Consider the following 14,731-nt stretch of genomic DNA (forward strand, 5'->3'; position numbering starts at 1 on the left):
TGTCTCACTTTGCTGACCATGTCGAGACCTTCGAAACTGACATGTGTTAGAGTAATGGCCTGAGTGACACAAAAACAAGGCTGAAAAAAAAGAGGATATTGACATGCTGTCAGATCTAACTATTATAGCTATAGTATTCTTCTGTAATTTCTTATATCAAACTACCAAACTCTTAAAACTAAGTCATGAATAAGTGAAAGTACATCTTTTGTACAGCATTGATTTTTTTTTCTCTTTTCTCTTTTAATTTGGGTTTTATTCACTAAATCATTTGTTAGATCGACAAAAACAGGGGTCTGACTTGCACCTGAAAAAAGAAAAACCATACATATGTGTTATGAAAGGTGCTGAACAGATACATTGGAGTCCAGGTTCATTTTTCCTCTGAGTGATTTGAAGATAGAAGTGTGGGTTTAAGTCTGATGGGACATCTATCTTCATTCCCTCTTAATTTAATTAAACAAATCTTTCTCATCCCGGTATTCCAGAGAATGTTTCACTCTGAATGTCCCTGAACACATCACGCTTGGGCCCCAAACATGTCAAATCAAATCTATGCGTGTATGATTCCTTACATTCCTTTAAAGTTTTCTTTTAGCGCGTTATTTTTCATTTCTTTTTATGTGACATTAGGTTTGAAGGCTTCTCCTCACAGACAGAAAGAACATGATCACAACAATTAACATCATCAATCATAAATAATAGAGAGAAAAACAAATTAAAGTCTGAGTGTGAGAGTCTGCGCTCAGGGTCAGGGTCAGGCTGATCTGGATCATACTGGTTTCACTGGGGCAGAGCTTTGAGGATGCTGTTGACTTCCTCTGTAACAACAGTGACTCTGAACACAAACGTGTTGAAGTTAGAAAGGAAACAAGGTTCAGAGAAAGATGAGGTTCCTCAGTTTTCAGATATTTAGCAAAGTTAAATGCTGCATATGCCTGCAACCTAGTGGACTACTGTGGTACTACAATAGAGTGTATACATGCATGTGTACTGGATTATGTATGTATCTGCATATCCTCCCAAAAAATCTAAAGGGAACTCTTGTTCTGGTCTTTATTTGATCTAATGGAGGAAAATGAAGACGTCTGTGGTCTAGCTGTAGTGCACGATGATGGGGGCAAGATCGTCCTAAATCGTGCAAAAAAACGTCTTGAAATGGGTTGATTTACATTACCAGTATGTTAACATTTTCTTTGCTTTCACTTATAGTTAAAGATAAAGATACAGTTACAGATAGATGGTAGGTATACGGCGGTCGAAAGATGTTGCCCAAGAAGGGAGCTGTTGAGTCGGCTTTTCCTTGGACTGGTATATCACCCCCATGAGACTTAGACATTTTTTACCAGCATAGGTAAATGACAAGTAAACCTAATGTAAGTTATTTAATTTTTTTTAGGCTCCTACAATATGTTACCTAATACATTTAACAACAAAACATTGTACTTTTTACTTTTATCTGACTACTATGCAATTAAAGCCTGAATGGATCAAACCACAACTTGTAGTTATATTTTAAAGCCTCCATACATTTAAGAATGGACTTATAGAGCAGGTGAGAAGATATTTAACTCCAATCAGAGTCTGTCCAGAGAGAAATGGTCACAGTGACTCATTTATCAGTATCTAAAGATAAAATTGAAATCTTAATTTATCTCCACAATTCTCCTCATAAAGCACAAGACATTTTTCATTCAAAAAAATCTAAGCAAGCTTTATTCAACGAGTCGATACAAAAGACCAAAATTTTACAAATGCTACATCTACACAGTAAAACATCATTTCATCTGACCGTAGCAACAAAATGAAGCCAAATGAAGAAGTTTCACTAAATTACATTAACATTAATAAAATAAAAAACACATCAGGACCAAAGGTTTTTCTTAACTTCTTAAAAAGGTGAGAGAAATTAGTGGAAGGGTGAAAAAATAAGTTTTTAATGTCCTTATAAAATGTATTAAGAGATAGTCAGGGGATGAGCTATGATTGAAGCCAACTCGACTGAGTGAACGTAGATGTGGATTGAACGTTTCCAGGAAGTGGGAAGGTTTCTTCTGGGTTGTCTCGTGTCTTTCAGGTCACAGGACTTCCCATGAGCCTCTCCTGTCGCAGTGAGACCAGTCGGTTGAGCCACAGCTCCTCTGCCTTCTCTTTGTCCATGAATAACTACAGGAGAGCGTAGAGAAGATTAATTAGTGTCTGTCAGACAGAGGTACAGAAAAACAGAGGCACTACAGGACACCTTCACCATGATGTGTGTGTGAACATCAGCTCGGAAACAAACAATGGCTCTAACTAGTCGTACAGATTGGTTTTCGACATCCGGCTCATTATTCAACTCTGTGAAGTTTTATTTGATAAGAATTTAATGAAAAAGTATATGACAAAAAAATGTCGTGGATATATATAAATGTGTGTAGGACAAACCAAAAATATATTAATAACTTCTAGATTTCGTTCTTTTAAACTTAAAAAATTATGAAAAACCAAACAGTTGATTCAAAAGCAGCTATATCACATTGTTACACACATTTTAAAATTTGGAATCAAACAATACCTGGTGATTTTACTTGAAAAACTACCTAAGCTATTGGAAAGATAGATGGAGAGACTTTATTGATCTCAAATTGGGAAATTATTGTGCGACCGTACACAGTAAAACATCATTTCATCTGACCGTAGCAACAAAATGAAGCCAAATGAAGAAGTTTCACTAAATTACATTAACATTAATAAAATAAAAAACACATCAGGACCAAAGGTTTTTCTTAACTTCTTAAAAAGGTGAGAGAAATTAGTGGAAGGGTGAAAAAATAAGTTTTTAATGTCCTTATAAAATGTATTAAGAGATAGTCAGGGGATGAGCTATGATTGAAGCCAACTCGACTGAGTGAACGTAGATGTGGATTGAACGTTTCCAGGAAGTGGGAAGGTTTCTTCTGGGTTGTCTCGTGTCTTTCAGGTCACAGGACTTCCCATGAGCCTCTCCTGTCGCAGTGAGACCAGTCGGTTGAGCCACAGCTCCTCTGCCTTCTCTTTGTCCATGAATAACTACAGGAGAGCGTAGAGAAGATTAATTAGTGTCTGTCAGACAGAGGTACAGAAAAACAGAGGGACTACAGGACACCTTCACCATGATGTGTGTGTGAACATCAGCTCGGAAACAAACAATGGCTCTAACTAGTCGTACAGATTGGTTTTCGACATCCGGCTCATTATTCAACTCTGTGAAGTTTTATTTGATAAGAATTTAATGAAAAAGTATATGACAAAAAAATGTCGTGGATATATATAAATGTGTGTAGGACAAACCAAAAATATATTAATAACTTCTAGATTTCGTTCTTTTAAACTTAAAAAATTATGAAAAACCAAACAGTTGATTCAAAAGCAGCTATATCACATTGTTACACACATTTTAAAATTTGGAATCAAACAATACCTGGTGATTTTACTTGAAAAACTACCTAAGCTATTGGAAAGATAGATGGAGAGACTTTATTGATCTCAAATTGGGAAATTATTGTGCGACCGCATGTCGACTAATCACAGATCAAAATTAACACAGCAAACTATTTGAACAGTGTCCTCCAAACTTGAATGAGCCATGTTTCCCCCCGGGTCCATGAACCTGACACAGGGCTGTGAGTGCATTGACCCTCACATGACTTCAGTGTGGAGTCACACATCGGACACAGTGAAGTCCGTCGTGTCCTCCATGTCGTCCTTGTATTTTCTTATCTTCTCACAAACTCACTGAACTGTGAACCCTTCAGTTCCAACCTATGGAGCCTTGGAGTGCGTCAGCGTGGTGAGCGCTCAGCTCTGCACGTGACTGGTGTTCACATCAGTACATCAGCAGCAGTGATGATATTGATTGTAAGAGGGCTATAAAACTGCTGCTGCAAGTGTTTCTGATGAATGAAGGCATCTGTTTATTGGGAAGTAACATAATGACTATGAGAGTGAGAAGCACGGCTCCGAGAAATATGGGGGAAATTGGAAGATGGTTGCTGTATTCACTGTGTGTGCGTTTGTGTGAGGCTGAGAGATAATGTGGACATGCCTGCTGTGTGTCTACACTGTACATCTATGCGACGATATGTGTGTATTACTATGCAGATTGCAGAGTCGCGTCAATCCCTCATTCCTAACCTATGCTGCTTACAGCGGCACTGCATGTTATCTGTGTGTTAGATTCTACACCAGTGAGTTTTTGTCTGTCGGCCCTGCGCTGGTGTCACGGTGCTAATGAGGCTGTGTGTGGGATGACAGTATCTGGGCTGGACTAATGGGACTCATCTGTTCTAATTGGAAGTGGAGCTGGAGCTGGAGCCGGTGGCGGGGCCCGCCTGGGGCATATTGCTGCCATACATCAGCCTGTCTGAGGATGTGTAAGTGTGTGTGGATGCGAGAGTGTGTGTGTGTGTGTATATGTAAGAGTGTGGGTGTGTGTGTGTGTGTGTGTGTGTGAGGAGGTTATCTGCATACGTCAGGACATAACTTAGTTTCCCAGTGGAGACAGATGACTGGGAAGCCCCAGGGAGCGTTATTAGAGTTTAAAGTTTTCCTTCTCGTTTTTCATCATTGGTCTGCAGGCACGGGAGGTGGTGATGTTAGGAGGCTATAATCTGCCACACTGCAGTATCCTTTACGATACGACGCACAGTATCAGAATGTGAAGGAGTGGGGTATACAGTGGTGGTGTCTGTAGATGCAGCGCTATCTTTAAACAGAAAAAGTTTAGAAAGTTTGTTCACCGATCAATAAAAGCAAGCGCCACGCTCTGAAGAAAGAGAAAATGACGAGAAGCGAGATAAACTTTCAGCTGCACCTGAGGCTTGGAGGGTTCTGATTGGCTCCGAGAGTTTTAGAGAGTGTGTGTTATGGAGCTTCAGGACAGCCTGGTGGGATGTCGAAGTAAACAGAGAAATCTAAAGCTTACAATAAAAGAGTTGACGGGCGGGAGAACTTACACTGGGATGGGCGAGTGCGTCACTGTCGTCATATACTATGGACATGGGAAGAGTGATGTCCTGGGGATCTGCACTCAGTGACTCCTGCTTCACCTCAACTGGCTCCGTCTGCACTCACAAAACACAGAACACTCAATCATTAAAATGAGCACATCGAGTTAATGTTCAAGTCTTTAAATAGGTTTTTAAAAAAGAAATCTGACCTGGGGGTGCACATCAGAGACTCAGCCGACCTGCCTACTTTGTAATCCCTACTCAGAACTCACCTATTCAGAACTGTTTTCAATGTATGATAAGATTTCAGTGTCTTTCTGCTAAATTATATGTAGTGTCTGAGCTCCTTGAAAAAGGTTATACAAATAAAATGTATTATTATTATTATTGTAAAAAAGAAACATGATTAAAATGAGGAGAATCAACAATAGTTTTAATATGGAGAAATTATCACATAACTTATATGTGCAGAGGAAGATGATATAACATCTAGAATGACACTCAGTAGATCTGGATTTGTATTTTGATCCTCAACAAATTACTCGCACTCAGAAACTTGAGTCCCTGAATTATTCACTATCAAAATGTTGAAAAGCTATTTTATAATATCAAACCTAACTGGATATTCCTGGATAAGCCCCCTCATCTGGATCCACTCCAAACTAAATGGGTTTAATGGGTTGGTCCTTGGGTTTTGAGTAGTTTTAGCTTAAACCTACTTAATAAAATACATAGATGAAAACATAAGCTCATTGTCAGAGGTAATAAAGCTCTGTTTTTCAGTATGTAGCATGTCCATGTTGAAAATAGTAATAAGACGATTACTGTAAAAAGCCAGTGTGCATGGTGCAAATTAATGATTTTCTTTTTTATATATGCTTGCTAATTGACCCAAAATAGTGCTATTGAAAGATCTCAGCGTACATAATTTTCTTAGGAAAATATTTTGCTTCCCCAATCTGCAGCTTTATTGCAATTACCGAAAGAAACACATATTTGTACAAATAGTATGAGTATCAAATGGGACACGGGAAGAATGCAATATGACATTTGTCCAGGAGATGGCAGTGAAAGAATAAAACTTGAGAAACTTGGGACTCGCTGTATGTCGTGCACCTTATAATTTGTGCAAGTGAGTCGACTTTGGCAAAAGCAGCACCTGCGGTACGACAGGCCTGGCTTCAGATGAGTTAAAGTGTAATGGGTCTTCTTCATGTTGGTAATTTCTGAAGCTGTAACGTGTAACTATTAAAATATTCAAACCCTTGGCAGAATCCACTTTGTGACAGGTTAGCTCAGGTGGGCAGACACGTTCTCCACATTATTTTGTTACAGTTGCAGCCAGAGAGATTCTTCTGAAAAGGACTCTAAGTAAAGAGTCCTTTGAAGGCTCCCTGCCCCCCTCATGTCACCATCTGTAGAGTCGACGCTGACGGTGGTGAACATGAGAACGGTTCCTCCTCCATCCCTGGGGGTATGACTTAAAGCTATAATAAGCCCCATATTTGGAAGGATGGCCTGTTCTCCTTGTTGTACTTGATGAAGAAGAAATAACTAAATTAATATTTTGCCAAGTCCATTCATGTTTCAAACACTACTAATACCAGCCCCAGAGCAAATGTTTACTTGGTTGGAAAGATCTATTTAAAATTCATTTGGCAGCACAGAAAGTGAGCGCGATATAAAACACACTGGCTAATTAAGTATGGGGATGTGCCAAGTATCAGACATCATAACTGGTCATTGCAATTCTTGGGAATAATATGCTGAGTATACATTTCTAATGAATTCAGCTCGCTTGAAATATAAACAAATCTTAGAAGATGCACTGAGGCGGATTTTAACAGTTTTACTGAATTCTCCTCATTGAAAGCTGCTTAAAATTAATTCAGTCATCAACTCATACCTGAATGGCTATTAACACTAAAACCAAATAAACTTTATAATCATATATTGTCAAACAATAACATCTTAAAATTTGCAAAATACAGTATATTCTGTTATTGGGGCTGATATATTCGACTAAACCAAGTCAGTAACAGATTACATGAAGTCATTAGAGTAGGTTATGTTTGTAGTTCATGTGTAAATCTTTTTAGCTATTCAGCCTCAGATGTGATTTAACACTAAATCCTCATAATAGAACCCATCCTCTGGATTTCTTAAGAAATCTGCAACTAATGATGCAGATGACAAACCACAGCTGATCTAAAAAACAGTTGAAATGATGAACAATTGAAGCACTTTTGTTTAAAGAAACTGATTCATATAAAGCACAACTCTTCCTTTTTTAAACTTCACATTATAATTTATATTGATTTAAAGGAATAATTAGAGTTTTCTCTTTATCTCTGTTATGCTTTATTGGGTTATTTTACAGTATAAATCTAACTTTATACAAATGTGAGAACACACTAGACATTTTCCAATACAGGAGATCTGCTGCAGGTGAGAACAATGAAAGCTACAACCCGACTACATAATTGAATCTAGTAAAGTTTGGGGATCAATGCGGCTTCACACTCCGAGGCCCAGTAAACTGCCTGTGTGCAATCTGTACAGTGAGTCCAGGACAGGACAGATTGACTTTGTCCCGTCCAAGCCGCAGCCACTCGGGTGCTGACCTTTGTCAGACTCGCCCACGGCGTGTCCCAGCGGTCTGCAGGTTTGCTGTCACATGTTGTCACCTATCTTTCCAAAACAGCCATGAGCCGCAGCAAATCTAATTCCTGCTCCTTCAGAGACAGCAGCAACATTTCAATAACGACTTCTGTGTTTTGTCTGCATCTGCACAGCCAGAGGAGGCGGGGGGGGGGGGGTGACACACACACAGAGAGACTGAGTGAGAGAAAGAAAGAGAGAGATGGCTGTTGCCTGCTGTGGCTTTTGTGTGGGTGCTGCCGCTTTGGAGGCGGCGAACAGTGGAGCGTCTGATGAAACCGTCTCAGGTTGGAACAAACGGCGCTGAATGGGAATGTTTGATTTGGTCTGGGCGGTCTCTGGACAGACGGCACAGTATTGCAGAGGGGGAAATCCAATAAGAGACGGAGTGAAAAGATGGAGAGAGTGAGGGGCACGCTGAGAAAGGAGAGACAGAACGCACCTTTATATCATCCCTGGATGATTTGAAAGCCTGAGGAACAAAGGAATCACTCTCGATGGCCTCGATGTCCTTTATCCTTCGCACTTGCTCCTCCAGCGAAGTTCCCCCTGAAACACATGTCACACAGACGGGGAGCCGTGAACAAAAGCACGCACACACACATGAACACAGGATGCACAGAGGGTCAGCTGCCCCGCGTCGTGTCCTGAAAAGCAGCAGATTTCATTTGGACTGGGCTGAGCCGATTGTACCCTCTCCCTCTTTATAATGCTCTTTGACACTTACAACATGAAATATCGGATATTCCCCTATTTTAATCTTGGTCTCCATGAAAAGGACTCTTGTTTAGCCAAGGGCATAGAGTTAGTACTAAAGGTAAGTGGAAAAAATACTAACAAGATAATAGCCAGACAGTGAATTACACTCAGATAATGCATTCTAAGATAATCAAAATATGAACTGCAATGGAATTTCATTACAGAGACGAAATGTGATTAGGTTTCATACAGTTTTCATGTATCAGAAAGTATTTCGCTCTGGCTCGGCCACTCAAACAAAAAGACAGAAAGGGTTTCCAGTAAATTACTCTCGGATATAAACACATCAGGATTCTGCATATCAGATAATAACTCATTGCAAGAATTCAAGAGCAGTCTTCGTAGCGTAGGAGGGCAAAAATAGGTGTGCCAGGAAAGTTAGCAACAAGAAGAAAAAAAAAAAGACAGAGTTTGAATGCTTCCATTATTCTCCGGCTGTCAATCTTTCCACTGATCAGTCAATACTCATCCCTCTCTCCCCCATCCAACCGTCCTCTCCTGCACTCTCCCATCTCTCTATCTGTCAATCTAGCAGACATCCATGTTTCTCTGCTCCGCCGATGTAGGCAGTGTCATGAAAACAAGTACACAAATGGGCATGCATGCATACACACGCGCGCGCACGCACATACAAACACACACACACACACAAAGAACAGTGGCGTTCAAGTACTCCCACATGTACATGTGTTTTCAAACTTACATACTTAACACTCACACTGATGGCTCCCATAAATCTGTATATGCAGATAGTTTACTTTGGAATGCATGTGTGCACGCACGCAGACATATACACACATGCACAGACACACAAACTTACTGCTTGCGACTGGTGCTAATAGCAGGAATTAATTCAATCCATTAGCAGCTACAGAAAGGGTGTCATAACAGATCTTCATGGCCTTGGTGTTTAATGAATAAATGAATATTTGTTCCGGCTTTTACAACAAAGCATCACGTGCACGCGCACATATGCATGCATGTACACACACACAAACCCTATTATAGCTCATAATAGCACTCAAACAAACTCGCCTTTGATTTAAATGCACTGCAGAATTGGACAACTGAGTGACAAGTGGAATTAAGCCTTCCTATATGACAGACTCTCAGCTTGTCATCCTGTGCAGGCGGGAAGATGTGAGGAGAGCAGAGCGGAGACTCAGACGTTGCTGAGCGGCTCCAAAAATAGTCATTACCTTCACTGGGCTGGTAGATGAAGTCTGAACACTGGCCTAATATCCTCCTGGAGACTGTGGCCTGTCCTTCACACACACACACACGCACTCACACACACTATCACCTCCACCCGCTGCACAGCTGCACGCAAGTTTGAGTGAAAACTAACGCAGTCTGTGACTGGCGGACAATTAATTCAGCACAATTAATTCACTTTTTCAATTACCCCTACTCTGCTGTCCTTTGAGCGTGAATGCCCCGCATTAAAAACTACCACACAAACTGCACCACTGACACGTGCACACACACATACACACACACAGAGGGAGAGGGAGAGAGAGAGAGACTATCTTCTAGCATCTCCCGGGCAGGCCTGTTTGTTACTGGGCTGTCCGTGCACGCTGCAGGAATCCATTAAGACCTCAGACTTTTTGACAAACACATTATTGGTAGATAAAATGACTTCCATATGCTGTTTGTCAGATGTCAGCAGGAAAAGATATGTATTTCATGAGAAAATCAAAAATAATGGACTTTGAGTGCGGGCCTAGCGAGCTCAGAAGCAGACAAAAATCAATACTCTAGATGAGCGAGCGCACTCTGCAGCTCGGAGAGGTCAAAGTTGATATTTAATATTGACACATTATCTGGCAAATTAATTTAACAGGTCGACTAAATTGTCACCGCATTAGGAACGCTTCTCTGTCAGCGATGAGGAGGAGGATAAAGTGAAAGCTGAGATAGAAGACACAGAGACGGGGAGACAGAAAGGAAGAGAAACTAATTTAAGACAATTATACACAGCTCTCAATGTGGTTATTTTTTGTCTCTGTGGTGTTTGTGTGTGGATGTTGCGATGCTCTAATACGATTGAGGAAACAGGATCAAACTCAATCAATAAACTTTTGTTCTGTAACAAGAATAATGGATTTTGACGGAGCAATGTGAACGTTTGTGTCCTTGAATGTTCGCACCGGCGCGCGCGTGTGGGAGTCACTTGCTATGTCATTACTGAAATTAGTTGGACAGACAGCGGTGCTGATGAGTGGCTCGGAATCAATAGGCTATTGTTCTCTCTAAATGGCTGTTTGTCCACTTCATTGATTAAGACCAGAAGACGGGGAGAGAAAATCAAACCAGCCAATGGAAACAGATTTCAGCTCATCTCCTTCGGCCTCGAGGACCAGGGCCTGTTGCACCTCCCCGGCAGAAGAGGGAGCTGTTCAACAACACATGCGAGCCCAGGCCGCGGACTGTGGCAGTGTCGTCTTTGTAAACTTGACTTTGGTCTCCTGTTTGTCAATCAGGAGCAGCCGAGCTGAATATATTGCTGCTGCTGATTAATTCCAGTAATTGAGTGCACCAGCGTGCCAACTAAATTACTGCAGCACTTGTGTGGAGAAAAATAAATAAAAGAAAAACAAACTGCTTGTTTAATTGAGGTCTCGCAAATTTTGGCAAATCGTTGACAGTGTTTTAGAATTATGTGGCAAATGGGGATTTAATGAATGTATTAAAATACGAGCAGGAAAGAAGAGGCAAAGTGTGCAGCTCTATAAATGGGGGATAGTTTGACTTCAGCTCAGTGAGTACAGGACATATATCATGTCAGAGCAAAGGTGACTCCCATTTAAAATTAAAATGCTGAATCCGTTTTGTTCAATTTGACAGTCTTTAAGATGTATTTTTTTATAACTTTTTTTTTTTAAGCAACACACCACTGACCCAGATCCACATCACAACAATGATCCCACTTCTTAGAAAACATGGGTATAAACACTGAGCAGAGTTTTCTGTCCCGTGCCGAGTTTTCACATGGGCTCAGTTTTCCAGGTTTCAATAATGTGTCCCCCCCCCCCCCCCCCCCCCCCCCGGCTCCCTGCACCAGTAAGGACGTGTAATTCAATGCTCAATTTAGGCCCGTCTCTGTGGAGATTTTTTTTGCCTGCTAATTGATAGAAATTAAGCCATTAATCAAGCCACTAGCCATCATTCAACCCGGGGAAGATGAATACAAACTTTCATAATAACCACCTTCCCCATTTTAGCCCTCATTAGCATTAATTTTTAATGTAATTATGCTATTCTTTTACACTGAGCTCATAAATTACTGCTCTTTTGTTGCTGGCTGGCCTTGTAAAATCCAAAGTAATGCTTTGTAGTCTGATCTTTAAGGCAATTACTGGCTTCTTCACTCTTTTATCTCCCTGCATTTCCAATAACCTGCTCTCTAATGATTTATCTCCGCTGTACACCCCCCCCACCCCCCTCCACCAAGCACTCTCTCTACACCAGCGGCCAACTGCCCCGCTGCCAGCCTCCGCCTCCAACCCCCCCCCCCCCCCCCCCCCCACACACACACACATACATCCGCCCACATTCTCCCCATCATCTTACAGTAGCCCCAGATACATCAGGGATGCACACAAACACATGCATGAATGTTTGCCTTCAGTAACTTAACTGTATGAGCACAAGCAATTCTGTGTGTGTGTATGTGTGTGTGTGTGTGTGTGTGTGTGTAGTAACTTTGTTTTCAATCTCCTTTGGTCATTTTTCTGCTCGTCCTTCATTAGTGAACATCCAGCTCCAGCGGTGGTGACAACACCTGGGGAAACCAAGGTAATAGACCGGCACTCCACCCCCCCCAACCCCCATCCTCTCTCTGCCTCTCCTGGCTGGTCTCCTGTGGGTCTTACCTGTAGGCTAGCTGCTCTTGTTTATGTAACCCCTTAGCTGGATAAATACACACACGCATGCACACACAAACACTCGCAGAGCTTGGCATCAAACAGCTGAGTTAAGCTTCGCAAGGGCTGTGTGCTGCTAGGGGCGATAGAGGGGCTCCGGTCTGGCCCTGTTCTCAGCAGCAGCATCCTGGCTGCATCAAAGTCTTCACACTACGATTCTCCAGGCCCAAACAACAGGCTGCTCCAACGCATGCCTGGGAATTGGACTAAACAAACCCCGGAAAAAAAATAATAACGATATGAAACAATAGGTTACTTATTAAAAGCAAACTGATGAGATTTCATTATCGGCGGCGGACGACTCTGAGGGACATTTTGTGATGCAGATGAGGATTTCCATTACACTACAACAAATAAATGAAGAGACCTGATGTGTCTGCTGGGACGCTGCTGCTAATGACATATTTTGTTGATACGACAGAGATGTTCCAGCCCAGAACCATCGAGTCAGACCTGCTCCTCCACTCCAACAGTAAACCACATGGCTAACTTACATTATTTAAAAGGTGTCTGGTGTGGACCTTGGTGAGGTAATACTTTTAGACTGTATTGATTAAGGGCTGCTGACAGGTTCTGATGTTAGCCCTGGAAATGCATCAAGTGGTTAATGAGCAGCTATTAGGCCCATCGATTTGCTGATTTCAATTGATAGCTAGCAGGCCAAAGCAGCACGTCAATATTTGCATAACTAATACCCTGCAGCTTTAGGCATTGAGAAATAAGCCCTCAACGAGTAAGGGAGACAGGAAAGAGAGGGATACATAGAGAAAGGGAGATGAGGACAATGACAGCAGACAAAGGCAGATCAGCCACCCGAAAGTCAGGAAGTGAGTCAGGAAGAAGCAGAGAAACACCTGGACCAATCAAAACCACCCAAACCTCCAAGAAAAGCTAAACTACCATGTGTTTCCTCCCTCTCTCTTTCTCTTTATCTCTCTGTCTCTCTCGCTCTCTCTCTCTTTCGCTATGTGTGGGCCGTCTGTAAGGAAGCAAACCACCAATCGTAGCACCGCAAAACAATGAGATGTGACGCTGACGCTTGCCTGACGCCTGTGGCAGTCTGGGTCAACAGGTCACACAAAATGAAGGAGAATTCTGACAGGCGGAGCCAGATGTCCCACGCGTGTGTCCCCGAGGACAGTGTGTATATGTACGCATATGTTTGTAAGTGCGCTTGTGGAGCAGGGAGATGTCTGGTGACAGAGCAGGTGGCTAAGCCAGTCTAATGTGCATTCCCACAAGATATCCCCACCCCCCTACCCCACACACACACACACAACACACACACATTTATATACATTACCCCACCCCCCCCTCCAGAAAAGCCACATGTCTCTATAAACCCATGTTTTCTAACAATGCACCTTCCACCACAACACAAGTGATCCCCTGTGGTGCTCACCTTGTTATCTTTGTGTCAACTGCTCTCTGTGGACTTCACCATCCAGTCGACTCCTGTCACTGACATCAGCGACCTGTCACACAATACTAATGCTCGGCTGTTCCCCCTAACCAGGAGATCTGCAGTTTAAGTTCTGTGCAACTTGTGGAGAATGACGTATGATTTGTATGTATGATCACAAATAAATTGTCCGTGCAGTATTTAGTATTTTTTTTTTTACCTTAGCAGATATGGCACGTGATATGTTTATGTGATATCTTATGTGATATCTATTTGGCGTCAGGAAATGAAGAGCAGCTGGTGGCTGAGTGTCACACACACACATTCACAGACACACACACACAGACGCTCTGCGAGTGTCTCCTAGTGATAGCGATCTCTTACTCTCCAGTCAATAAAGGCCTGAATGATGAATTAAAGACCCAAACAACTCGCTAATGACAGGATGACATGGCAGCCACGCGCCGTACTATCTCCTTCCACATCTCCCCTCGTCGCTGCCTACTCCCCACTCCTCTCTCTTCTGCCATACAATTCCATCTCTCCTCTCAACTTCCTCTCCTCAACTGACCCTGGTTCAGCTACTCCGCAGCATGGTCTCCTCATCTATACACACACAAAGCCTGCTACTACAATTAAATGCATGTGTTTAGCCTCTTTCCATCTCGGCCCATAATGAAGTCATGGTGAGGAACAGCAGATTGGCCCCAGTCTGTCATCCATCACACAGAGTATCTGAAGCTCCCAGACTGTATTTAGAGGAAATGACGATGAATGTAATTGTTGGATTCTTCTATCAAACATACACTGACTGATATTAAATACAATTGTAGTCATGCAACCTCAGGCAACATTAAAAAAAAAAACACTTGCATACTGTATCTACTTGAAATAGGCTCATATGGAGAGTTGACCATTCATCAGGGGACGGCATGTTTATTGTTGCCTTGTTGACACTGTACTTATCATGGATATAAATAATGCATTCATTTCCAAAAAACAGGGGGTCT

At 41.9% G+C, this 14,731-nt stretch overlaps 1 protein-coding gene across 1 annotated transcript in view; it reads right to left on the bottom strand.

The window, feature by feature from the left end:
- Nucleotides 1–1,698: 1,698 nt before the first annotated feature.
- The window catches only part of rsrc1 (arginine/serine-rich coiled-coil 1), a 114,373-nt gene continuing 101,340 nt past the window's right edge, over nucleotides 1,699–14,731 (bottom strand). Inside the window, exons 8-10 of the mRNA XM_062386557.1 lie at nucleotides 8,074–8,180; nucleotides 4,977–5,084; nucleotides 1,699–3,051 (exon numbers count right to left, since the gene is read on the bottom strand). Of these exons, the coding sequence (XP_062242541.1) occupies nucleotides 2,959–3,051; nucleotides 4,977–5,084; nucleotides 8,074–8,180 (308 nt within the window). The 3' untranslated portion in view covers nucleotides 1,699–2,958. The remainder of the gene's footprint in view (nucleotides 3,052–4,976; nucleotides 5,085–8,073; nucleotides 8,181–14,731) is intronic.

This window comes from Platichthys flesus, chromosome 4 (assembly GCF_949316205.1).
Source record: "Platichthys flesus chromosome 4, fPlaFle2.1, whole genome shotgun sequence".
Classification (NCBI taxonomy): Eukaryota; Metazoa; Chordata; class Actinopteri; order Pleuronectiformes; family Pleuronectidae; genus Platichthys; species Platichthys flesus.